The 27839-nt window shown below is 43.3% G+C and overlaps 1 protein-coding gene across 2 annotated transcripts in view; it reads left to right on the forward strand.

Moving 5' to 3' along the window:
• The window catches only part of PHEX (phosphate regulating endopeptidase homolog X-linked), a 201893-nt gene that overhangs the window by 94364 nt on the left and 79690 nt on the right, over positions 1-27839 (forward strand). For both annotated transcript variants that reach the window (XM_013064900.2, XM_004769183.3), the window contains exon 12: positions 4135-4236. In XM_013064900.2, coding sequence (XP_012920354.1) covers positions 4135-4236 — 102 coding nt within the window. The remainder of the gene's footprint in view (positions 1-4134; positions 4237-27839) is intronic.

Consider the following 27839-nt stretch of genomic DNA (forward strand, 5'->3'; position numbering starts at 1 on the left):
TGACCCCACACATACAGAATCTCCCCCGCTACCAACATTGTTCCCTGGAATGGTACATTTTTTTTTTTTTTTTAACCAATGGCAAATGTACGTTGACACATATCACTCAAAGTCCCACAGTTTAAGGTTCACTCTTGGTGTCACACGTTCTGTGGGTTTGGGAAAAAACAAAACAAAAACATAGTGACCTGTATCCATCATTATGCTGTCATAAAGTGTAGTTTCACTGCCTGAAAACTCCTCTGTGCTATGTGTGTTCATTGCTCTGCCTTCACCCCCTGGCAACCCAGTCTTTTCACTGCCTCCGTAGTTTGGCCTTTTTCACAGTGTTCTGTTGTTGGAAACATACAGTATATAGCCTTTTCAGGTTGGATTCTTTCCCGTAGTGATAGGTACTTAAGGTTCCTTCCTGTCTTCTCATGCCTTGCTAGCTCATTTCTTTTCAGGGCCGAATAATATTCCGCTGTCTGGAAGTACCACAGTTTGTTTATCTACTCACCTCCTGAAGCACATCTTGGGGTCTTCCAAGGTGCCATAATTATGAATAAAGCTTCTTTAAACATCCTTGGCCGGGTTTGTGTCGGTGTGAGTTCCTTTACTTAGGGTAAATAACCAAGAGCATGGTCGCTGGTTCCTGGGGCAAGATTATGTTTAGTTTTCTAAGAAACTGCCAGACTGCTTTCCAGGGGGACTCTGCTATTTCGCAATCCCACCAGCTGTGAATGGGAGTTCCTGTTGCTACACAGCCTCACCAGCATTTTGCGGTGTTAGAGTTGTGGGTTTGGGTCATTCTAATAGGTGGGCGGTGGTATCTCATGGTTTCAGTTGGCATTTTTCTGTGACCAATCATGGGAAGTACCATTTCCTATGCTTGCCATGTATATGTCTTCTTTTGGGAGGTGACTGTTAATGTCTTTGGCTCGTTTTAGGTTTATTCTTTATTTTTAAATTTAAATTCAGTTAGTCCACACAGTACATCATTAGTTTCAGATGTAGTGTTCAATAGTTCGTCAGTTGTGTACAACACCCAGTTGCACATCACGTGCCCTCCTTAATGCCCATCCCCCAGTTACCCCAACCCCCCACCTCCCCATCCACAGCCCTCAGTTTGTTTCCCATAATTAAGAGTCTCATGGTTTGTCTCCCTCTCTGATGACATCTCATTCCATTTTCCCTCCCTTCCCTTGTGATCCTCTGCCCTGTTTTTATAGTCCTCTATGAGTGAAACCCTATGATGGTTGTCTTTCTCTGATTGACTTATGTCTTTGGCTCATTTTAAAATCCCTTTGGTTGTTTTCTCATTGTAGGGTTTCCAGTGACGCTTAAACACGGATCTCTCACATGGTCAATAACACAACAGCAGCAGCGGCAGCAATAAACCCCAAACCCCAAACCCTCCGCCTCCTCTCTTAACCCTACATCTCCCTCTGCCTTATCTTTGCTTTCTGTCTTTCATAGTGTAGAAACCCAGGACAGGCTGCCCCAAGATGGGCTGCATCGGCATGGAGATTAGTCTGAGCTGAAGGCCATTGAGACCCTATGGGCTTTCGCCCTTCCCTTAACCAGAGAGAAGAATCTAAATGGGAGTCTTTCCCAGAGTCAGGGTTATTAGCAGAGATAGATTTTATTTGAATGACTCATCTGCATGGCAGGACAAACATCTAATTACCAAACACTTGCTCTTTTTATTGCCCTGTGAAGTGCCTCCCTTTCCTCTGAAGTCCCAGAACCCCGACCCTTTGTCCTTAGTTCAGAATGACGAGTGTACCTCATCTTGTCTGTCTTTGGAATTTCCACATCTATGGGGATTCCCCTTACATACTCTATTAAATTTGATTTTCTCCTATTAACCTGTCTCATGTCAGTTTGATTCTTAGTCCAGCTAGAAGGACCCTCGAAGGGGTCAGGGATTCTTGCCCTCTGAGAGTAGACAGACTCCTTGACCAGGTTGTCCAGACTTGCTGCCTCCATTGCCCGTGCACCCTTCATCCCACCGAGGTGGGGCTTTTGTCCCCAGCCCTCTTTCTCTTCCAGCATCCCTGGTCTTAGAAAATGACAGTAGCATTCACCTAGTTGCCCATGCCTCAAACCTGGGAAGTAATCTGACCTGTCCTTTGCTCACTTCCTCACATAAGGTTAATTACCTGCTTCCATTGATTTGGTCACTGAGTCTCTCTCAAATTAATTGCCCCACTTTTCCCCACCCTGGCTGCCCACTCCTTAGTTAACTTGGGAAGATACTGTTTCAGTTTTTATGGGAAGGTCATGGGCAGGCTGATGGGGGTTGCCGTGCCACGAGGTCACAAAGACTGAAGGGTGCTGATGACTGAACAGGCGAAAATTCTAGACACTGGAGATTTCCTTGTCGTTCTAACATCCTCCTTGTGCGGGCTTTGTTTGAAATTGTGACTTGTACATCTCTCAGTTGGTTCCCTTTTACTTCCCTGGTGTTTTCCCTCTCCTGTATGAGGCACAGCTCCGTTGGTCCCGGAAGTTCTGAGCTCACAGCTGTCATTCAGCTCCGTGGTTGAGTCTTGGCTCTGACCCTTCCTGGCTGCAAGAGCTGGAACAGATCACGGACTCTCTTGACTCTTTGTTTCTTTATCTGTAAAATAAGTGGCTTCCCTGGAGCAGTGAGGCCACACCCTGGCTATGCAGTAGAATCACCTGGGGTGTGTGTGTGTGTGGGGGGGGGCGTTTGGACCTCCCAGCCCAGGCTACACCCTGGAACCCTGACATCAGCCTCCCGCCTTGCCGCCTTCGGGATGGTTGAAAGCTCTGCTCAGAGATAGTGTGTCGCCAGGCTTGAGAACCATTGACTTCATGATTTTAAAGGGCCACAACTCTTCTATCATTGCGTGTTTTCAGTCATGCCCCAAACTGAAGTTGAGAGTTCCCTTAATGTTTTTACTAAGTTGGAAAAAAATAGCTGTGAAGTTCCCCGCACCCCCTTCCATCTGCTGTTTGTTCTTATTTACATACGATGGAACCCAGCCCACTGATTTACAGTTCTGGTTCCCTTACAACTGTTATTGAACTGAAAACATAGCTGAAAACTTATTAAACAGAAAAAAATTATTTTGAGCTTTGTGCCGACAATTCCTTATAGAACCAAGGAAACATCTAAACTTTCCTTCTAGAATTAAGGCTAAAAATGGATTTTCAACCCCCTAATCTTAAGGGAACAATTTAATTCTGGTGCCAAACCTAGTATTTATTCTTTCTTGAGTATCCTGTCAAGAAAATCAAAGCATCTCTGTGAGAGAATGACATTTTGGGGGATTTGTCCCTAGAAACAGGCAGGACCTCCCCAGACTCCTCTACGTGGGCCTCTGAAGGCAAGAGTTAGCATCTCTCTTCCCTAGTTCTCTCTGCTGGCCCATAAACATGGGAAGAAAAGCCAGGGCAAACATACCATCGCTGTGGGTATGTGGTCTCACTGTTGAAACACTTGGGAACAGGTCTCTCTGGAGACTGCTTTCCTGTAGAAGCCTCCTTCGGACCTACCATTTTAGGTCTGAAATAACCTAAGACTTTTTTGAAGCTGCAGGGGAATAGAGAGGAGAGCAAGAGGATTGCAGAGAACAGCAAAGCATTTGGCGTGACCACGGGCACTCAGTTTGGGGAAAACTAGGTCCTGACAGAAGCCTGACTTAGACTGGGAAGGAGTCCCTTGGAGTGCTGGCTCTTCCTGCCTGTTTGCCTGTTAACAGTATCGCCTTCAACTGTTCACTCACTTGCTTCTGGAATTCCCACCTGAAACACACAGCCCATGCCTTCGCATGTCTCTCCCAGAGCCTTAACTATTGAAATTAGTTGCCGCCTTGGTAAGGATGGCTTAATTTAGTAGATGGAGAAAGGTCAGTTATAACCTATGGTGGATTCCTTTCCACATACAATCCTTTTACAACTAGACCATCAAATTGTTCTCTGCAAAGGAAGGGTTAATTATCTTCTGGTGATGGGGAAAAAAACCCACATTTTCCTGGGGAAAGAAATATTGCCAGAGCTTGGAGTCAAGCTGAAAGGAAGCTGTTTCCCACCCCATTTGGCACTGAACTCTTTCTTGTGCCCTAGAAAACCCTGTCTGAATCTTCCTGGTTTTGACCTGTCTCTCTGGGTATTTCCTTGCAGATGGAGGAATTGATTGAGGGTATTCGCTGGGCCTTTATTGACATGCTGGAGACAGAAAATGAGTGGATGGATGCAGGGACAAAAAGGAAGGCCAAGGAAAAGGTAAGAGTTCTTTTGATGAAAAAAAAAAAATACGACTTTCCGTGTAATGGATTTTCATGCTCAGTATTGTGTACTTGATTTTTATATTGACTGAGCTCTTGACTCCGAATGACCCCAGAGTCAGGTGTCTGTTTTGGGATGAATATATAGATTTCATCACCGGGAGGTAAGAGAAAATAAGATCTGACTTTTTTCTTTCTCGAACTGCATTTCAAACACCTTGTAATTCAGCCTTTCCTTCTCTCTCCATTGCTGTTTCTAAGAGCCACATGGCCCACTGCCCAGCGGATTTTGCCACAAACAGTCATTGGCTGTGGCAGAATGCAGAGCAGTGGGGAACCATGGGCAGCAGCTGGCAGAAGAGCCCTCAAGGCCCAAAGAAGAAAACCCCATACTGGCTGTGTGTCCTCCTGCTCTGTGCACGATGTGTGCACATGTCCTCGGGAAAATCCTTTCCCGCAACCAAGCAGCTCTACTTTCCTAACCCATCATTTTGCTCTAAATGATCTAAATGGCACGCTTATGAACTTACAGATCAGTAGTAGACCATGGTGTAGGAATGCAAAAATGTTGCCTAATAGAAGTAGACGCTTGGTGGGCCTTGTACAATTTTCTGGTCCCATGTAACAAGACGAAGGAATGAGTGAGAGAAGTATTGGCAGCCGTGCTGCTTGAACAATGAAGACTCAGACCGATGGAGCTTGAGGGGGTAGGGAATCCCTCCTGCGTCCCCAGCAAGGTCTGATTTAGTGGACAGATGGTGCAGTTGAACGTTTGTGACTTCAGCCAGTCCCCCTGCTGATTGTTGTTGCTCGGGAGGGGGGCGCCTGGGGAACACTGCTTGGAGTCCTCCTGAGTCATGCTGAGTACAGATCTTTTTGCCCTATGGTCGAGAAATGGGGAGAGGGGAGAGCAGTGAACCTACCCTCCCTGATGCTATAGGGGTGGATACGTGGAGTCATCATGCATCCGGACCCACAAAATGTGCAGCACCAAGAGTGAATCCTAATATAAACTTTGAATTCCGGGTGGTGATGCTGTACCAGTGCAGGTTCATTGATTGTAGCAAATGCACCTCTCTGGTGGGGGAGTTTGTTAACGGGGAGGCTATGCACATGTGGGCTCAGGGTTTTTATGGGAGATCGCTGTGCTTTCACCTCAATTTTGCTGTGAACGTATGACTGCTCGAAAAAATCAAGTCTATTCGACAACAGCAACAGCAACAGCAACAAAAAACAAAGAGGGCACCATTCTGGGAGTGCTTAGCCTCACTGAAATGAGAATGTACAGAGGTTTAGCAAGGATATTTTCTAGAGCTTTAATACTCCTGAGATGGATGAACGTTGCCATAGATATTTTTGTCAATAGACATGAAAAGGCTGTTCACTGTTTGTAGTGAAGGAAGAACTTGGGTGGCCGGGGGTGGCAGGTGTTGGAAGAAGACAAAGGGAAAGTTGGATGTTTTTCCCCTCGAGAATCTGTCAAAGCCATCTTAAGTCATGGAAGGCGCAAGCTGATGAAGGCAGGAACACGCGGGCTGGGATGAGAAACTCTCCAGATGGTAGATGAAACTTTTGGCACCAACATATTGTTGTTTTTTTTGAAGGCTTCATTTATTTGCTGGGCTAGCTTGTGATATCTGGAACAGAACGTGTCTTGCACTGCACAGTCGAGAGTGCAGAGCACTGGGCCTCTTGATCCTAGCCTGACCCTTTGTGGCTGGGGTGGAGTGATGAAGCCTGTGTGAAAGTGCTGAACAGGACGGACACCAGAGGAATGTTCTGGGGACTGCAGTCAGTTTTTGGGAAGTAAGACTGGTTGCCTCAGGGGGAGATCGTCTGAGTTTGCATAAAGGGGTGGGCACCTTACAGTTGGGTCTTCTAGGCAAGTGGCGCATGGGTCTTTCTTGAAGGCACATTATTCTCAGTTCTTCTAATATTAGACATGTTCCTGTTTGCTCCCTGAGTTGCTCTCCGGTCTTATATTTTATTTCAGTGAGAGCTGTCACTTTTTCTTCTAAAAGAACTCTTTGAACACACTGCTTTCTTTGCGCTGAGTTCAACCTGCCAGGAACTCAACTAGTTCCTTGACAGGTACAAATATCAAAGAGAATTTTCCTCCTGGATCTCACCAGGCTCCCTGAATATCCTGTATTTCAGAGTTCAGGGACATTCCTTTAACAAAAGGCAAGAAAGAGGGGATGTTGTCTGAGAATTTTCACCAGTTTCCCAAAGCATGTCAGGCCCTGGACCCCAGAAGATGCAGATTTTCTTTTTCTGAATTAAATGAACACGCAGTTCTGGAAATGACCTCTGGGCGGAGCTCATAGACTCGCAAAGACAGAATTTAGGAAGCTGAAGGCATTTATGCAGCTTTCGGCTCTGGGGTTGTTTTTGAAAAAATTATTTTTTTTCTTGCCCTTTTTCTCTGCTGTCCTCAATTTGATTGCCTTTTAATAGTCAACAAGAAAGGACAGTTTCTGCCTACTAATTCCTTGAATCTCAGATGGAAATCTCTGACAATCTTAGGGGCTTTGTCTTTCTGATACTGAGTAGCTTCTGCATTAAGACAGGATTTGCCTGTGTTGAAAGTGGAGGTGAATAATTTGCCTGCTCTTCCTGGTATGACTTGGCACTGTTCTTTGGGCATGTGTTGTATGCAGTATATCACCGAGGCGGAAGATTTCTCATCAATAATAGTGCCCACACTGGGCCAGTGCTGAGTCACTTGGCAACCCCTTGGGAAAGCTGGGAAAATGTTCCGATTTGCGAGTGGGAGAGGCTTTTCTTTGCCTCACCACGAAGCTCTAGGCTGCAACAAATGACAGTGCCTCCTGTATTGGGTGCTGACCTAAGTGTTCTCTAGTGCCAGGCCTCCTGAATGTGGAAGGCCCAGATGCCGCAGTGACTTGAGGCCTAACACCTTGGGTTGTGTGTCAGTGACCCTGGTTTCAAGGTGGAACTGTGGGGATGTGATTCTGTCGTGTTATTCAGTAGGGGTGATCCCCATAAAAAGATCAACAGGGTTGCCTCTGCTCTGGGGAAGGGTAAATCTGTTGTCTCAGTCTCCTGGCCTTGCTCCTCTCATCTCCTAAGAGGTCACGAGTGGTTTAGAAACCACTAAACTGACAGCGTAGGTTTCAACTGGAAATTTAGTATTGTGAAATAAGCACCAATTTTTGTTCAGGATTCTGTTTCCTGCAAGCATATGCTTTTACTGTAAACTAGCAGCAAAGGACAGGGAGCCTGTTATTTTTTTGGTTATCACAGGTGGGGGATGAGTGTAAGGTGATGGAAATTATTTTGGGGGGGGTGTCTTCTGGAAGATTTGCCTTTTCCAGAACAGAGTAGGAGGATCTCAAGGTCACGACGTAGGGGATTCTGAGGCCTGGCAGGAAGGGATGCAGCCCTGCCTTTGGCTGCCCTAGTGGCAGGAGTTCTGCTGGAGAGCTCTGTTTGAGATCAGGAGGAACAGCTTCCTGAATTGGGCTAGTCCCCTGCTGGATTCAGTTCTGTATCCAAAAGCTGGGTCCTTCCTGAAATATTTGTTTGTTTGTCCTCTTTACTTCTGGGATCTATGTTTGCCTGGCCACCCCTAGAGAGAAAGACTTGGATGGAACTGCTAGGAAGGCAGCCTCCTCAGGATCTTGTGAGTGGCCTTAACCTTGGCCACAGCAGGTACACATGGTTCCTGGGAGTGTGCTACATGGTCCTATTGCCACAGGCATGCAACATAGGCTTTGAGCAAGGTGGGAAGAGTTTTCCTGCAGAGGACCAAACAAAATTGTATTTCACCTCTTTGGCTTTGTCTCTATTTGGGATGAAAAATAATCATTCCTTTTGCCCCTCTAAGTACTTGACTGGGCCCCGTGTGATGAAAGATAGGTTAACAAGAGAAAATCAACCAGAAGTTTATTTATTTATTTTTTCTCAAAGATTTTATTTATTTACTTGACAGACAGAGATCACAAGTAGGCAGAGAGGCAGGCAGAGAGAGAGAGAGAGAAGAGGAAGCAGGCTCCCCACCGAGCAGAGAGCCCGATGCGGGGCTCGATTCCAGGACCCTGAGATCATGACCTGAGCCAAAGGCAGAGGCTTTAACCCACTGAGCCACCTAGGCGCCCCAACCAGAAGTTTATTAATGTGTATATCTCATACATACATGAGAGAAACTCAGAAAAATGAATAACTCAAAGAGGTGGCTTCAAACCTCAGCTTGTATAGCATCCTTAACAAAGCAGACAAAATTTGCAGAAAAATGACAAAGGAAAGTGGTTTTGGACTTCTGAGAGCAGCAGATATGGAAAGGTAAATATACCGGAAACTAATGGTAGACACAGGCTAGTTAGTGAAGTCTGTTACATAGATTACTCCCGTGCTATCTCCAGGTGGATAGGGTCTAAAGTTGTCTTTGGTGATTCACCTTTGTCCTTCCAGGTAGAAAGGTGAGAGATGCATTAGAAATGCAAATTCCTGGGTCTCCCTAGACCTGCTGCGCTCTGGGGTGGTGGCGGGAGGCCCACCGCCTTGCTGTTACCATTTCATCGCACATCTGTCTGGCTTCCAGCTGCTGGCACCTGCACTTTGCCCAAGAGCTTTCTCTTCCCACTGGAACCTTCTATGCCACTCATACAGAGGGCCCATGAATGAACACACTGAATAACTGATGGGAGTTACTGTGTATGCCCCCTCCTCCCTCAGGGATGTGTTCAGCAGGGCTCCTGCAGTTTCCCCAGCCGGCTAAGCTCCACTAGCTCACGTGGTCAGCTGGCTCAAGAAGATGCCTTTTCCGGACAGCCAGCCTTCCGCAGTCCCTTCCTGGTGTTTGAGGTTTCTTTCACTTGCGAAGTGAACTGCTCATGCTCGAGTCCTTGTCTTGGGGTCTCCTCTTGGGGATCCTCAGACTAGGGCACAGACCCTGGGGTATGCATCCTCTCCATCCTTGCCGGCCTTAAGGTGACAACACATCTCACTGCATGTCTGTGTGCGCAGCACTTCAGCAAGTTCGCTTCCACAGACGTTTCCAGAACCAATGACATGCCAGGTGCTGGAGCAGGAGCTGTAGACTCAAAGATGATCCGTGGCTTCCTTTCTCTGCAAGGGCTTTCACTGTCCTGGGAGAGGATAGCAGGAACATGGGTGCTGCGCAGATGGGGAGAAATTTTCGTTAATGCAGTGGAGAGACAAAGTGCTCCTGCCTGTCGCTGTAGGGGAGGAAGATTCTAAGGAGCCCAAGCCCACATGTGGGGGCACCTGACTTGGGCACGGCCCACTCTGCGTCGCCCTTTTTATCAGTGCCTCTGCCCTTGTAGCCTGTGGGTAAGACTTCCTCTGGCTCCTCCTTGTGGATCTCAACAGCTCTGCGCCCGGCTATCACTTCCCTTGGCACCTTCACTCTTGCTTCGTTTCACATTTTCTCTTTAAATTGGTCTGTGGAAAAAAGACAAGACCTTTGTCAGAGTGTCTCCTGCCCTCCCCTGTTCCAGATTCAAGGCCGTTTGCATGTGCTCCAGAATGCTGGGTTCTTGCCTCTACTCCAGCGCTGCCCCAGAGACACGCAGGAACGGACAGAGCAGCAAGTAAACATCTCTCAGCATCCCTCCCACTTCCGGTAGAACCTTGGCTCACACGTGCTGCCCTGCTGCCGTCTTGAGCTAGCTGGCGCTCTCGGGCTCCATCTCTCTGCCCCCATGTTTCCCCATTTCTCTCACAGGTACATCCTGGCCAAGGGAGTAGCTTTCAGACTTGTGTCCCCTCTCTCTAAGTGGCCTCAACAGGAAGTACAGCATAGACGTCATTAAGCCTACAGACTGTGGAGAAAGACTCTTTAAGCCCAGAGCCAGTGTCTGCCCTTTTTAGCTGCGTGACCCCTTGGAAGTTACTTAACGTCTCTGACCCTCACTTTTTACACCTGTAAAATGGGGAGAGGAGTACCTGCCTCATTGTTTATGCAGGAGTTAATATACTTAAAGTACTTAGAAGAGGCCCTGCAGCCCGAGAACGTCTCAGTGTATTCAGCTGTTTCTTCTAAGCTGCTGTCCTGTGGCAGAGGCGAGGCTTCGGACGAGACTGGCTGGCGAGGAGAGAGAGATGGGAAGTCAGGGTCCCTGTGTGTGTTTCTGGGTCGGGCTCTTCGTCGGGGCTAGGAAGGTAGGGGACGTAAGACCACACGCCGCCAAGTGCCTCTCGCCCCCTCCGCGCCCTGCTGCTCCTGGTGCGAACGCTGCCCTTCTCCTCACCGCATCTGCCGAAAGGCAGTTGAGAGTGAACAGTCCCTCCTGTGCTCTGGTAGCCAGCAGTATATATATTTTATGTATTTTATTTTATTTATTTATTTTTAAAAGATTTTATTTATATTATTTGACAGAAAGAGATCACAAGTAGGCAGAGAGGTAGGCAGAGAGAGAGAGAGAGAGAGAGAGAGGAGGAAGCAGGCTCCCTGCTTAGCAGAGAGCCCGATGCGGGACTCGATCCCAGGACCCTGAGATCATGACCTGAGCTGAAGGCAGAGGCTTAACCCACTGAGCCACCCAGGTGCCCCTATTTTATGTATTTTAAACACAGAAGCAAATGTTTCATGTGAGGAGTTTGATGCATGTGTTTATCAAAGACATATTATGCCTGATACCTTATTAGAGTGAGTTTAATTGAGTTTTGGTCTTCTAGAGCCTCATGGAAGTATTGTTTTGTGTGATGCTCTAGGTGATTGGTTCTCACACGTAAGGGGCATCAGCGCCAGCTGAAGGTCTTGTTAAAATGCAGATTGCCAGGCCCCACCCCAGAGTTTCTGAGTCCAGAGCTCTGAGGTGGGGCCCCGGAATTTGCATTTCTGGTAAGTTCTCGGTGACACTGTTGGTCTTGCGCCAACACTTTGATAACTGTTGGTGATCACAGGTGACACTTGCCTTCTCCGAAGCCCGTGTAACTAGAACAAGCTAACACTCATCAAACGCCCGTCTTACCCTTACCCTAAACTGTCAGAACCCAGCCCAGCTGTCTGCACCACTGCTCTTGTGCCTGCTGAAAAGCCCTCATTGGCAGAGATCCAAAGCCTCCTTCTCCGTCAATTCTAACCCCCAAATCCCTGACTGTCCCCAGGAACTATGCAGAATGAGTCTTCCATGGGAAAGCCCTCCTGATATCTGAAGATGTTGAATGTGTTTCTATTTCAGAACTCTAGAGTTCATCAGGAATTACCAGATGTTATATGCCAGGCTGCGTGTTCTAAATGCTCCACAGGTATTAGCTGCTTCAACGCCCTAATATCTGTATGAGGTGGGCCAAAGTTTTTTCCTTCACAGGTTTTAGGAACCTAAAGCATGTTGAGTGCCAGCCGGCTTACCCAGGGTCATACAGCCGAAGGCCTGGAACTGTGTCCTTGGCAGGCCGCGCTGTGCTTTTAACTATACTTGCTGGGGGATCTCTCCGAGTGTGGGCCACAGACCAGCAGCATCAGCACCACCTAGGAAGTCTCTAGAAATGCAGATTCTTGGTCCTACTCCAGTTCTGTAGACTCAGGAGCCCTGGGAGGTGGCCCACGAATCTGCATTTGAGTAAGCCCTCCAGGTGATTCTGATGCAGCCAGTGTGGGAATCACTGCTCCGCGCTATGGTTCTCTTGCTTCGTCCTGCTGGCTGCTGTCCAGGTTTCAACATCTTTTTTTAAAACTCAGGTTCAAAGCCGAACACAATATTCTAGATACAGTCTAACTCACACAGCACAATGGGAATATTATTACTGCCTTTGTTTTGCATACAAATTATATTAAAAAATCCAAAGTTTATATTATGGCTATCTTTTCCCCTCAGCCATGTCACTGTGCGCTCATAACGAATTTGCAGTCAGTTAATTTCTAGGTCTTTTTTTATCCCCCCAGAAACTGTTGTTAGGCCCTGTTCTCCAGCCCTAAACTTGGCTTTTTTTTTCTTTTTTTAAACCCTTATCCTAGAACTTCATGTTTATTCTTACTTAAATCCATTTACCTTTGGTTCATGGCTCAGCTTTAAAAAATATATATACACATATATGTATATATATAAATATATACATACATATTTCTGGACCTTCTCTTTATTTATTTTTGTTACAAAAATCTGTGCTCATTGAAGAAAATCTTGGAAGTAAAGTGCAAAAGGAGAAAGAAAAAAATTATCGCTAGTTCCATCATCCAAACATAACCACCACAAACATCTTGATGTTACTACTTTCTTTGGCTTTTTCCCTGTCCGTAGATTTGAATAATGCCATATATAGGTATAGATATAGATATAGATATAGATATGAATTTGATTTTTTTCTCCTTTATATTGTAAATATTCTATTATTACATTGTCTTTATAAGAGTTTTCACTGTTATTGACTATTTTGTCCATTGGCTGTATATGAAATGACTTACAAGTTCTCCATAGTTGGGTAGTTAGGTTGTGCCGTTAATGATATTCTTATGATAAACATTTTGTGCATAAGTAAATCTTTCACCAAGTTCCAAACGAATTGCTTAGAATGGGATCTTAAAAAGCCATTATAAATCTCGGGTCTGTTAGTGTGTCAACTACTGTCTCCACTTGTAAATCATTCATAATGGGAGAAATCTGTTCTTTGATTTGGATTGTTTTTATGCATTGTCAATGAGGATGCTTATGAAATGGAGGTGGAATGGACATGTTTGCTTATCCCTTGGAGACTCCTTCTAGACTGATCTACAGATTCATGGAGAATCTGCTCTGTGGCAGGTCTTTTGCTGGGTGCTAAGTAATTCACTAACCAGTAGATTTTTAGTCCAGTTGTTCTCCTTTGACCAACTCCCTGGAACTCTCATCGACTTCCTCCTTTCTGCCTGCTCACATTTAGCGTGACTTGATAGAGCCCAGTTACATTGCATTTGGATATTCCTTGCTTTACTAGTGTCCTTTTAAAAAAAAAGATTATTTACTTACTAGAGAGAGAGAGAGGGAGAGAGATGGAGAGAGATGGAGAGAGGGAGAGAGAAAGAGTGCATGAGCAGGGGGAACAGCAGAGAGAGAGGGAGAGGGAGAAGGAGAAGCAGACTCCCCACTGACACACAGGGCTTGATCCCAGGATCCCGAGATCAGGACTGGAGCCAAAGTCAGATGCTCAACCAACTGAGCCATCCGGGTGCCCCTGTAGTGTTATTTGAAAAAAAAAAAAAAGAGAGAGAAAGAGAGAATCCTGATGATACTGAACATTCACTGGGCTCTCATTCTTTCTAAGATCCCGTGTTATCCTCAGTACACATTACATCATTCCGTGGGGGTACAGCCAACTCTTCAGACTCCCAAACCAGAAATCTCATATTCCCTCCCAGCCAACTGGAAACACTCAAATCCTGTTGAGTCTGTCTTCCAACAACTTTTAAATCTTTATCATTTCTGTTTCATAGTTCTTTCCTCCCCTAGCTTCTCATACTTCTTTTTCTTAATTTTTAAAACAAATTGAAGTAAAATTCACATAACATAAAAGTAACCATTTTAAAGTCTACAGTTCAGTGGCTTTTAGTACTCACATAGTGCTGTGCAACCGTCACTGCTCTCCAGTCCCCAAAGATTTCTGTCACCCCAAAAGAAAACTTCATACTATCAGCAGTCTCTCCTCACTCTTGCTTTTCCCCCAGCCCTAGACAGCCACCATTCTGCTTTCACTCTATGGATTCACCTGTTCTATATATTTCATATCCATGGAATCATAGAATATGTGACCTCTTATATCTGGCTTCTTGCACTCAATATAATGTTTATAGGTTCGCCCATGTTGTAAAGTTCATCCTTTTTAACCCATTTCCTCATTTTTAGTCTTGGAAAGAGAATTACAGAATAGGCTTCTTAAAAAACATTTCTGATAGTGAAGTCTTTCATGTCTTCTCCGAGCTTTTGAAATAGCGTCATAGTGTTTATTCATAACTAGAAAACTTTACCCCAGAATAGAGAATTATTGAGCAGAAGTGACCCCTGTAAGGGAAGAACTATGGCTGGCTGGTTGATTATTAGAAGCTTAGAACCTGACATGGTCTGGCACTCCCTTCTGTGGCCACTGGGCAGACCTTAGCAAGGATCTCGGCTCTGGCAAACACATAGACGAGATGCACATCTTTTGAGGACCTTGGTTTCTTCACCTGTGAAATGAGAACAAATATACTACCATTTTCACAGAGTGCTTGGGAGGATTCGATAAGTAAGGTATGCACAGTGCTGGCAGAGAACAAATGCTCAGTGTTAGTAAGATAAGGTTTTTGTTTTCTACCTCCAAGTTGCCTTTTATTCCCTCCTCACCAAATAATGCAATGTGCCATTACAGTCTCTTAAAGTTGGGAAAGAAAAGCTGATGCCAGTTCAATTGCTTTCTTTGGCACGGAGGTACAGAGTGGACTTTTAGTGACTTTGACTCAGTTCAAAAATTTTAAATGTTTTATTAAATTTTTTGATGTGCCCCAGAGTATACCTAACAAATCCCCGGGTCCTCCTCGGCCACCCCCACCAGTCTCACCAGTGTTTGCCATTCTGAAGTCATACACTCCACATCCCACCTGTTTTTATGCTTGAGAATTCAAAAGCTAATCCTTGACATTTTACTAAAAACATTTCATTATGTGTCTCCCCCAGGTGAGTATTTTTAACTAAGTGCAGAACTGTGAACATACCCAGCAATATTTATTAACAATACCTTGTTCATGGGTAGCCCGTGTATAGTTTTCTGTAATTATCTAAAAAATGTTTCTTTTTTTTTTTAAAATATCAATTCACATCACAATCCAAATGGAGTACACATATTGCAGTTCATAGGTCCGTCTTTCAAGGCTTCGAAAATGTTAAGAGCTCCCACTCCTGTTTTATCTGTGAATTATGTATTTCTTGAAAAAATTGTATCATTGGTCTGGTCGAGTTTTTAGCAGTCTTGATTTGGCTGATTGTATCCTAGTGTTTTCTTTTAACGCGTTCTTCTGTCCTTTCCATTTCCTGTTAGTGGAATCTAGAGGTTTGAGAAGATTCAGGTTCGATTTTCTTCTGGCAGGAAGCCGTGGTGGGGGGGAGCGGTGCTGTCAGCTTCCTGTTGCAGCCAACCAAGCTGCTCGCGAGAAGCCTGGTCCGTGGGTTTGGGGACTGTCAGCCCGATCCTCACCCATCAACCTTTCGCCTCAGGTGGGAATCCTTTTTTCTCCACTGTGTCTTAGGATCACCTAAGAAGCTTTTAAGAAAATCCTGACGCTGAGGTGGCTCCCCAGGCCAATGGCATCCAGACTACCCGGCGTGTCAGCAGTTTTTCAAGCTCCTCAGGAGATAAAAATATGCAGCCAGGGCTGAAAACCACTGTCCTAATTATTTTCACGGTCATTGATAATATTGCCTAGGTACGTGAGTTCAGTAAGTGTTGCAACGAGTGATTTTTAGATTCTGTCACATTTATTAGCTGGAATTCTATAAAAAAAAGATTTCTTCTCATCAGCAACTCAAATATGCCGATGCATAGTTTATACTGACATAAACTGATGAAAGACACCAAAAACATCTGTCTTTATTAATTTGTATAATGAGTCGGTCCCTTAATATCTCCAAAGGTGCCAAAGCAGTTTTTTTTTTTTTTTTTAAATTGCGGTATAGTTAGCATATGGTGTTCTATTAGTCTTAGGTGTGCATTGCAGTGGTTCATAGAATTCTAATACAGTGCTCACTGCTTATTGCTGTAAGTGAACTCTTAATTCCCTTCACCTGTTTTACCCATACCCTCACCTACCTCCCCTCTGGTGACCACCAGAGCTCTCTATAGTTCAGAGTCTGTTTTTTGTCTTTTTTTGTTTTGTTTCTTACATTCCACATATAAGTGAAATGATATGGTATTTCCCTCTCTCTGACTGACCTATTTTACTTAACATACTACTCTTTAGATCCATTGTGTTGTTGCAAATGGCAAGATTTTATTCTTTTTAATGACTGAGTAATATTCCACTGTGTGTGTGTGTCTGTATATGTGTACCACCTCGTCTTTATTCATCTGTTGATGTACACTTGTACTGCTTCCATAATTTGACTATTGTGAATAATAATAATAATGCAGTAAATATAGGGGTGCATATATCCTTTCAAATTAGTATTTTTGTATTTTTTTGGGTAAATGAACAGTAGTAGAATTACTGGATCATACTGTAGTGATTCTTTTTTGAGTTTTTAAAAAAGATACATTCATTCACTCACTCATTCATTCATTCATTTATGAATAAGAGAGATTGTGTGCAAATTGTGGGAGAGGCAGAGGGGGAGAGAGAGACTCCTGAAGCAGACTCAGTACTGAGTGAGGAGCCTGACACGGGGCTTAGTTCCAAGACCCTGAGATCATGATCATGACCCAAGCTGAAATCAAGAGTCTGTGGCCTAACTGACTGAGCCACCCGTGTGCCCGTATTTTGAATTTTTTGAGGAACCTCTGTACAATTTTCCACGGTCACTGCACCAGTTTGCATTCCCACAAGCCAAGCATGAATATTCCTTTTTCTCCACATCTTCACCAACACCTGTTGTTTCTTACGTTGTTGTTTTTAGCTATTCTGACAGGTGTGAGGTGATATCTTACTGTAGATTTGATTTACATTTCCGTGATGATGAGTGATGTTGAACATCTTTTCATGTGTCTGTCAGCCACCTGGATGTCTTCTTCGGAGAAATGCCTGTTTGTGTCCTCTGCCTATTTTTGAATTAGATTATTTTGGTTTTTTTTGCTGTTGAGTTGTACAGGTTCTTTATATATTTTGGATACTAACCTTTTATTGAACATGTCATTTGCAAATATCTTCTCCCATTCAGTAGATTATCTTTTAGTTTTGTTGATTGTTTCCTTCACTGTGCAGAAGCTTTTTATTTTGATGTAATCCCAATACTTTATTTTTTCTCTTGTTTACCTTGCCTGAGGGGATATGCCCAAAAAATGTTGCTATGGCCAATGTCAGAGAAGTTACTGTCTGTGCTGTGTTCTAGGATCTTTATGGTTTTGGATCTTAAATTTAGGTCCTTAATCCATTTTGAGTTTATTTTTGTGTGTGGTGTAAGAAAGTGGTCCAGTTCCATTCTTCTCCAAGTAGGTGTCCAGACATATTTCCCAACACCATTTCCAACCATTTGTTGAAGAGACCATCTTTTTCCCATTGCATATTCTTGCCTTCTTTGTCAAAGATTAGTTGACCACATAAATGTGGGTTTATTTCTGGGTGTTCTATACTGTTCCATCAATCTTTGTATCTTTTTCTGTGTCAATACCATACTGTATTGATTACTACAACTTCGTAGTATATATTGAAATCTGGGATTGTGATACCTTCAGCTTTGTTCTTCTTTTTCAAGATTGCTTTAGCTATTCAGGGTCTTTCATGGTTCCTTACCAATTTTAGGATGGTTCTGTGAAAAATGCCATTGACATTTTAATAAGGAGTGCATTAAATCTGTAGATTGCTTTGAATGGTATGGACATTTTGACAATATTTGGTCTTCCAATCCATGAGCATGAAATATCTTTCCATTTGTTGTGTTGTCTTCTATTTTTTTCATCGGTGTTTTATAGTTTTCAGAGTAAAAGTCTTTCACTTCTTTGGTTAAGTTTATTTTTGGTGCAGTTGTAAATGGACTCTCTTAATTTCTGTTTCTGCTGCTTCATTATTAGTTTATAGAAATGCAGCAGATTTCTGTATATTGATTTTGCACCCTACAAACTTACTGAATTCATTTATCAGTTGCAGTAGTTTTTTGGTGGAGTCTCCAGGGTTTTCTTTATGTAGTTTCATGTCATTTGTAAATAGTGAAAGTTCCACTTCTTCATTACCAATTTGGATGCCTTTTATTTTTCTTGTCTGATTGCTATGGCTAGGACTTCTGGTACTGTTTTGAATAAAAGTGTACATCCTTGTCTTTTTCCTGATATTAGAAGAAAAGTGCTCAGTTTTTCACCATTTCTCATGATATTAGCTGTTGGTTTTTCATATATGGCCTTTATTATATTGAGGTATGTTCCCTCTAAGCCTACTTTTTTGAGGTTTTATTTTTTTTTTTACGATTTTATCTATCTACTTGAGATAGAATGGGAGTAAGCAAGAGAGATAGAGAGTTGAGAGAGCATGAGTAGGGGGAATGGGCAGGAAGAGAGGGCAAATCAGACTCTCCACTGAGCAGGGAGACCAACACAGGGCTTGAAGCCAGGACCCTGGGATCATGACCTGAACCAAAGGCAGATGCTTAACCTACTGAGCCCCCCAGGTGCCCTTTGTTGATGGTTTTTAAAATCATGAATGGGTGTTGTACTTTGTCACATGCTTTTTCTGTATCTACTGAAATGATCATATGGTTTTTATCCTTTCCCTGGTTGATGCAATGTATCACGTTGATTGATTTGTGAATATTGAACCACCCTTGCACCCAGGACTAAATCCCACTTTCTTGTGGTGAATCATTTTTTAAATATATTGTAGGATTCAGTTTACTCATATCTTGTTCAGGATTTTTACATCTATGTTCATCAGAGATATTGGCCTGTAATTCTCTTTTTTTGCAGTGTTTTTATTTATTTGTTTATTTTTAGAGAAGAGGAAGGACACAGGGAGAGAGGGAATCCCAAACAGGCTCCACCCCACAACCCTGAGATCATGACATGAACCCAAACCACGAATCAGATGCTCAACTGACTGAGCCACCCAGGCACCACTTTCTTGTAGTGTTTTTACCTGGTTTTGGTGTCAGGGTAGTAATGGCCTTAGAATGAATTTGGAAGCTTTTCTTCCTTTTCTCTTTTTTGGAATAGTTTTGAGGATAGGTGTTAAAAATTCTTTAAATGTTGGGTGGAATAAATAGGTGAAGCTCCTCTGGTCCTAGAATTTTGTTTGTTGGAATTTTTTGATTACTGCTTTAATTTTATTGCTGGTAATTGGTCTGTCCAAATTTTCTGTTTCTTCCTGATTCAGTTTTGGGGGGTTATAGGTTTCTAGGAATTTAACCATTTCTTCTAGGTCGGCTTCAGTTGTTTTTTTTTTTTTTTAATATAATATTCTCTTACAATCCTTTATATTTCTGTGTTGCTGGTTGTTATTTATCCTTTTTCATTTCTTACTTTGTTGGAATTCTCTCTCTCTCTTTCTCTCTCCCCTCCTCTCTCTCCCCTCCCCCCACCTTTGATGAGTCTGGCCCTGAGAAGGTTTTGTTGGTGGGTGGGGCCTGCAGTCAGACCAAATGTCTGCTTCCCGCCCAGTGTTGGGGCTGCAGTTGGGATGCTGTGTGTGTGGTTATCGTCCCCTCTCTGTGGGGAAGAGTCACTTTGGATAGGTAGGGGTACCTGTTGGAGCTGCTTTCACCCTGCCAGGCCTGTGACATCTCATTGGATGGGCTGTGGTCAAGGGCATACTGGATAGGGTCTGTCATCAGTAGAAAGTAGGGAAGAAGCACATGGTGTTAGCAAGGATCGTGAGCCGGTCTGCTGTGGGAGGGGACATGGCGCTGAGACCTGGCTGGACGGGGCATGTCTGCAGCAGAATGAGGAGGCAGAGTGTGCTGTTAGCAAGTTAGGGAGCACTTACTGGTTCTCTGCTGGTTCCCACAGGTTTCTGTGCATCTAGCCTGGAGGGCAGGGGTGGAAATGACACTTGCCAGGTCCTTTGTTCATGGAGAAGTCTCTCAAGGATCCCTGCCCCTCTAGCATATGCTCTGAGTTTAGGAAGCTAATTTCCTTCCTGGACATCCCATGTGTTTTCCAAACTGTTGCTTCTCTGCTGTATCCCTGTGGACTGTTGTGCTGTCTCTTTAAGGGTGGGGACTTAGTTTCCTCTTGCTGGCCTAGCTCTCCCAGAGCTGAGCCCACTGATTTTTCAAGTTCTAGGTGGTAAGCCTTTCTGATTGGAAGAACTTGAAAGATTATGCATCTCAGGTTTTCAAAGCCAAATGTTTTGGGGATTCCTCTTCCCAATGTGGGTTTCCCTTACTTGGGGTTTCTTGTGTGAGGGTGTGGTTTTCTCCCCTCTGTGTGCTACATTATCCCTGCAGACATTCCCACGGGTCCACTTAGTTTCCAATGGTGTCTCCACCCCTCCTCCCTCTGCAGTGTGGCCTTTTCTTTATATTTAGCTGTGGAGAGTCTGTTCTGCTAGTCTTCTGGCCATCTTCAGAGTTATTTACACTGATGTGGGTGTTATCTAGTTCTCTCAGTGGGAGGAGTAAACTTAGGCTCCTCCTACCCTGCCATCTTCTCAGGAAGTACAAAGCAATTTTTTTTTTAAAGTGTCTAGATAAATTCAGGGAATTTTATGTATTTGACTTGTTTGATTGTTTGCCTTATTTATTTATTTATTTTTTTAGCACAGTTGCCCCATACTGGCCAACCCGAAGCTTTCCCTTTAGGGAATTCTGATGTGACTCCAGTTGATTCTGATAGTGTCTTTGTGTCCTGGCATGACAAGATATCCTCTTTAATGCTTGAGCTCTGTTTAATCACAGACTGGTTTGAACAATTACAAATCAGTGCCTTAATTAGTTTCTCCACCTATGAGCAATGTATTGATTTTTTTTTTCTTGATGGAGGAGAGACTCCTTACCAACTTGAAATACAGAGTTTCAATAATAAATCTGCATAAATTGGAGTTAGAAATTTATGTGAATTTTTATTTGTGATGAGCACTAGCTCATGTCAGTGGACATACATGTAATACTCACTGTATGGTTTTTGGTGATTTCTTAAGCGTCGTGTTCCCTGTTGATCATCAAGAATATAAATGAGTCTTGATAACTAGTGTATGACCGTGCCATATATGAAAAAAATTATGCTAGTGTCCAGAAATAGAACTGACTTGAACAATGTGGAACAATGGAACTATATTAAAAGATGAAAGTTGGAATAGTAAGTATTTAAAAAATCTAACAATATCAGCAACCCTTAATGGTTTGAATACAGAACTGTAAAAATGTTTAGTTCTTAAGAGTCTATTAGTTATTATTTTTGGCTGAGGAATTGGTTGGTTGTAGGACTTTGAAAGCAGTTGGGAAAATGCCATGAGAGCTTTGGAATGAAATTCCAGAGGCCCAAAGCAGAGAGCTGCATTTTAAATATTACGGGAAATATTTGTTACTTTTATTCTTGGGATGAGTGGGAGAGATTTAATGTCTCTGTTTATCCTTTTTTGGTCCAAATACAAATTGGGTATGTTAGAAATTTAGTTTGATTTGATAGAAAAAGAATCACTTAAGAAACTTTTTTAAAACTGGTATTTTGAATTGAAGTATATTTGACACGCAGTATTATGTTAGTTTCAGGTGTACAACATAGTGAAAAGGAATCCGTTTTATATATTGATTTTTACTTTAATGGGAAAAGAGTTCATTAGGAATGTTCAAGTTCTTTGTGTACATTTTGTGATGCTCTTCTCTGGCCCAAGATGAGACTAAGAGCCCTGCCGCATCTGCTTATCTGCTGTCTCTGGGGCCGCGTCTGCTGCTGTCAGCGGCTCCCTTCTTATCTGGCTACGGGTCCCGCTCATTCAGTTGTACGGGAATGTCAGTTCCATTAATAACCCAAGGACCGGACAGGCAGATAGTGGAAAATGGGTAAAGAGAAAGAAATTGTATTTAGCTCGGCTTTTTGAGGTGTCATTTTTCTCGACCCTAGCATAGCTGGGCAAAGGCAGTCCGAGGGCATGACAGCAAAACCACCTCTGAGAGAATCTTATTTATGAGCCAGAGAAACAACCCAACACCAAGAGAAAAAAGAGTGAGTGAAACTGGGGAAAAAAGGTAATGATTGGGGCTTGGAGAAGTCTGGGGAAGTGGTGCTAGAAAAAAAAAAAGACATTACCCAATTATTTGGATAGAAGCTCTGGCAACTTGGCAGATTAAATTTTGTCTTTATTTTAAATATTATCTTTCTTGGTGTTTTGGATAAACAAAATTCCTTTAAAAGAAAAAGAATTTATGGAACGATTGATTCCTCATAGGAGATTTTGGAGTTATTTACTGTTCCTTTTGGCTCTGCGTCAGCCAGTTGCCAGAGGGAAGAGAGCGGGTTTTATTTTTCCTCGTGCAGATAGAATGGCTCACCCACGGCAGTGCTCTGTGTAACACATCACCCCAAAACTTCCTGGCTTTGAGTAGAAGATATCTTATTATTTCTCATGATTCTGTGGGGCTCCTGGGGCCGAGGTGGATGGCTCTTCTAGAGGGGTCGCCTGGAGTGTCTCGTGCAGTTGCATTCATAGATTGGTCATGGCTGGGCATCTGAGTTGGCTCCTTCACTCTTATCTGGTGCCTCACTGTTCCTCATATGGCTGCTTTCTCCAGCAGGGTGGCATGGAAACTAAGGGTTCCAAGAGGGAGGGAGCCAAAGTTTCTAAGGTCTAGGTTCAGAAGTCCCAGCTTTCTTTTGCTACATGCTTTTGGTCAAAGTTGGGGACCAGGGCAATCCCTAGAAGGGACTTCATCTCTTGGGTTGAAGAGCAGTGTGAGCATACAAAGACAGGAGCTGTTGTTGGCAGCCATGTTTGGAAGCTGCCTACCTTTGCTTCTCTTTTCTGTGTTCAGTTTTTCATTGTTTATATTAGAGAATTTAGAATTATTTTTATTCTCTGTCTTTAACACCTGACCACCGAGTGTCATTAAATTTTTTTTCCTATTTTCTTGTTTGGTTGGTTAGGTTGTTTCTTATTATTGACTGATTTCTTTTTCTTAGCTCAAGACCAGTATATATGTGTGTGTGTATACACACACACACACACACACACACACATACACACACACACTCTCTCTCTCACAGAATTATTTGAGTAATCTAATTATTGAGCTGTGCTGGGGAAATGACTGAAGCTCATTCTGTTCAGACCTTCCTCCACAGGTGTAAGAAATTCCTACTAGGTTTTGGAGGCCAGAGTTGGACTAAATTACCAGGAACCCAGCCCCGTTCTAATAGACAAATTATTTTTTTCAGTTTTACATTGACTTCCTTAGTAAATAAAATTAACTTTCAGCATAGACACTCCTTACACTGACTTCCTGTATTCCATAACCAAAGACTCTTGGCATTGGCAAAGGCTGTGCCTCACTCCATGTCCTTGGTGGCCTAAGGTAAAGGGGGCTGATCATCTGCCTTTGATATATTATGGTGTTCCCAGCACTGATGGTGACTAATGGAGTTTCTGACCAGGGGTTTGTTAAGGATTAAACTAATGAGCTGAATGTCCCAGAACAGAGTCAAGTGGAGGATGGTGCGGAAGTTGCGTCCTTTAGGGCCACAGAAACAGAGACTTTGCTTAATTTTGATGTTTAGTTATAAAAATGAATTTATGAGTTTATGGACGAATTTGACTAGTTCTTCTAGGCTTTTGAAAATGTAAGCTATGGTTTGGCAAAGCAGTTTGTATACATCTGTAGTAAGTCATGTTCTAATGAAGTCCTGTCATTGGTTCCAAGCAATTGCTGATTTCCATTAAAAATTACTCGAAAGTACAGAGAGAATATTTTTGAAATGAGGAAGATATAGAAGAGAAACATAGTTCTTCCTCTCCTCCTCTTTCCCTCTTCCCAAGCCTCCTCCCCCAACAATTGCTTGCTTATTTGAGTGTCCAATCTTAGTGTCTAATGACAGTGAGAGCTCTGTGGGTGACCTTGGGAGGAGTTGGAAGCTCCTGCAAACTTTTCATCCTGGGGTCACCTCAGACCTAGGCCATCAGTAGTTAAAAATCAACTCCCAAGGTGAATGTCATAAGCAGCCAAGGTTTGTTTGTTTTTGGTCCAGCTTTATTGAGCTATAATTGACAGACATTACTATACATGGTGAAGCTGTGTAGCATAATGGTTTGACTTACACATACTGGGACATGATGAACACAATAAGTTTAGTTAGCATCCATGATCTCATATAGGTACAATAAAAAAAAAGAGTAAAAATTTTTTGCTTGTGATGAGAACTCTCAGGATTTACTCTTTTAACAGCTTTCCTATATAGTGTACAGCAGTTTTAGCTGTGCTCATAATGCTGTACGTCACATTCCTAGTATTTATCTTACAACTGGAAGTTTGTACCTTTCGGAAACCTTCCTCCCAATTCCTCCTTCCCCCTGTCCCCTGCCTCTGGTAACTACAAGTTTGATCTCTTTTGCTATGAGTTTGGGTTTTTGTTTGTTTGTCCTTTTTATGGCTAAATCATACTCCCCTATATGTACGTATATCACAACGTCTTTATCCATTGATCCACCGATGAACAGTTAGGTTGTTTCCATATCTTGGCTATTTATTACCAATAATGAGACAGTCAAGTTTGAGAAGCAGAGCCTTATTAGAGTTGTACTGCTCAAACTTGAATGTGCACACCAGTCTCCTAGGGACCTTGTTAAAATGCAGATTTTTAGTAAGTTTGGAGTGGAGCCTGGGATCCTGCATTTCTAATAAGCTCCCAGGTGAGGCTGACGGCCCTGGACCATGAACCGCACTCTGAGGACTGAGAGTATAGAGCAGGAGTTGGCAAACTTTTCAGGTAAAAGGCCAGATAGGAAATATTTTGGGCTTTGCAGGCCATGTCAAGTTCTCTCTTGTGGCGTGAATGCTACCGTGGATAACATGTGGAAATGGCTGTGGCTGTGTCTACACAACTTCACTGACAAAACCGGGCAGCAGCCAGAATGGGGCATGCAGGCCAAGGAGTGGCGACCTGGTCTAGAGCTTTCTTAGTCTCAAGTTTTTGACCAACACCTGCTGCTTTCCTCTCGTTGGGCCAGATCTCGAGTAAGAATTAAGTGGTTTCATAAGAGGTTACTCATTCGCTTTGTTGAATGATGAATAATTGATGATGACATTTAGGCTGCTGTTTACAAACAGTGCACACGGTCCCTTGGCTGTGGCTCATTGCTTTCCTTGAGTATAGGTGGCCTTTCTGGTTTCCTTCCCTAGACTGCCTTTTCAGAGGTAGATCAAAACAAAGCTAAAATTTGTTCCAAAATGTGACCCATGGGCATCCAGAATAAATAACCACGGCCGAACTCTGGAGGCAGAGTCACTGTGGGGGATTTCAGTCCCTTTATCTGTCTTCCGCCACTCACCCCTGGAGTTTACTCTCAAGGGACAGAGGCTGGTACTCTGGCTTTCAGAGAGGTGGAGAGCAACAAGGGACCTGGACCCACGCAGTTTACATTGACGTATGTCCTACTCATAGGTCTGGCTATTCTGGCAGCAGAAAGTTACACGCTGCTGATGATATATTCTTCCAGACAGACAGTGCAGGACCAAGTTGTGAGTTTTGGAGGACCCAAATGTGGAACAGAATGTTCCATCTCATGAGCTTTTGGGGTAAGGTCCAAATGGTGCATATGGTGCATTTTTTTTCATTTCTAACTCCAAAGCTAGTTAGGGTTGAGCTTTAGGAAAGTGTTTTTCGTTTGTTTGTTTGTTTGTTTTTGTTGTTGTTGTTTTTAAGCTGGTCCAAATGTGGGGCTTGAACTCATGACCCTGAGATCCAGACCTGAGCTGAGATCATTGCCCTTTTATAGGAAAGTTTTCAATTTAATTGGTTCATGGGGCACCAGAGTGGCTCAGTGGGTTAAAGCCTCTGCCTTTAGCTCAGATCATGATCCCGGGGTCCTGGGATGGAGCTCTCTGCTCTGTGGGGAGCCTGCTTCCCCCCCCCGCCCCCACCTGCCTCTCTGCCTACTTGTGATCTCTCTCTGTCAAATAAATAAATAAAATCTTTTAAAAAAATTAATTGGTTCAAAATTGAAACAGGCTCTCATTTGTCTTTATGACAGCGCTTAAATCCCGAAGGGAGAGATGTTACTCCTCTTTCAAAACAGGAGGAAAAAGGCCAGGATTCTTTAGGCCAGGGATGCTCGTGATAGACCATTATTCATGGTGGTTCTTTGCCGATGGATCTCCTCCAGGAGATTGATAACCTTCTCTTGCTGGGTCCCCGTTGCCTAGAACCTTCCTTCTACTGGTGAAATCTCTTTAGTCTCATTACCTTGACTAGTCTGAAGAATAGATGCTCTGATTTTCTTGAGTACAAATGCTTTCTTTTTTTTTTTTTTCAAAGATTTTATATTTATTTATTTGACAGAGATCACAAGTAGGCAGAGAGGCAGGCAGAGAGAGGGGGTGAGGCAGGCTCCCTGCTGAGCAGAGAGCCCGATGCGGGTCTTGATCCCAGGGTCCTGGGATCACGACCTGAGCTGAAGGCAGAGGCTTTAACCCACTGAGCCACCCAGGCACCCCTAGAAATACTTTCTTGCCTTTCCTTTTCTGTTTTGACCTCCCCTCTTGGCCAACTCTTGGTCTGCTAGGGGCTCTTGGTGAAACTTTAGTTCTATTGGTGTCCAGAACCAAAAGTTCATTACTCTGATTTTTAGGGATGGATGGAAATTTCTTAAAGGTATTCTTGAACCCTGTTTACATGCGTCTTGTCTTTCTTGTAGCTGAAAAGATTATTTGTCTGGGCGTGCTGAATATGGTTACAGCTGAATATGGTGCAGAGGTGTGTACATTACATGTTTTTCAATTCATTTGGATTTTTTTAAAGTGAGTCATATCCATATAATAGAATACTATTTTTCACTCCTCAGAAGATGGTGTATGTTGGGAAAACATGGGCTTTTTGAAGTCAGATTAAAGCTAAATGTATCTGGGTTAAGAGGCTGGTTTTGGCTCTCAAATGTCAGGACATGGGGAGGTTAATTACCCTTTCTGAGTCTCAGCTCCCTGAGCTGTGACATGGACTGACCTATACCTACCTGGTGGAGTTGAGGTAAAATTTAGATCTGATGAAGAAATGAAGCCTTTAACCCAGTACCTGGCCCATAGTAGGGGTTCAATAAAGAGCATTACTTTTGTTATCATGAAAAATGTTATTTCTGCTGTTACTAATTCATTTTGGGCTCTGAGATCTCCTCTTTGAAGGTGACCTTTTCACAAAGTTGTTCTCTTCCCATCCCTTCACACCCCATCCTCGTCATTCTTGTAGTGTTTTTTCCTTCCTTTCCTTCCCTTCTCTCCTTCTCTTCCTTCTGCATTTTGTTCTCCATATATGATCTACTGTGAACTCCCTGAGGACAGGAATGCAATCTGTTAAACTCTCTGTCTCAGCTCCTGCTAGACACAACAACATGGATGATTTTCACAGATGTACTGTTGAGTGAAGGAAGACAGACACCAAGAGTACACACTTTGTTTGAAGTTCAAGAACAGACAAAACTCATTTGTGGAGGTGGAGGTCAGAATAGTGCTTGTCTTGGGGCGAAGGAGTTATTGACTGGCAGAACACCCAAAGGAGACTTCTGGGTGCTTATAAATGTATTAAATCTTGTCTTGGAGGTACGAACACAGGCCTGTGTGTGCATTAAAAACTTTTTTTGATTTGTGCACTTAATATTTATGTACTTTGTGTATGTTACAGCTCACTAAAAATTTAGAAAGGTGTTTTCCAGTCTACAGTACTTACTTGGCAATCGTTCGTCATTCCATAAAAGGTTGACTTTTGAATGGGTGATATGATGAAGTGGTCAGTCTTAATCACCATGGGACTATGGCCAAATTTTAAGGCAGTTATAACATACATTTTGAAAAACACAGGGGGTGTCATAATTAGATTTCACACTAGTTG

The sequence above is a fragment of the Mustela putorius genome, unplaced genomic scaffold (genome assembly GCF_011764305.1).
Source record: "Mustela putorius furo isolate JIRA1106 unplaced genomic scaffold, ASM1176430v1.1 tig00003836_pilon_pilon_pilon, whole genome shotgun sequence".
NCBI classification, from domain to species: Eukaryota; Metazoa; Chordata; class Mammalia; order Carnivora; family Mustelidae; genus Mustela; species Mustela putorius.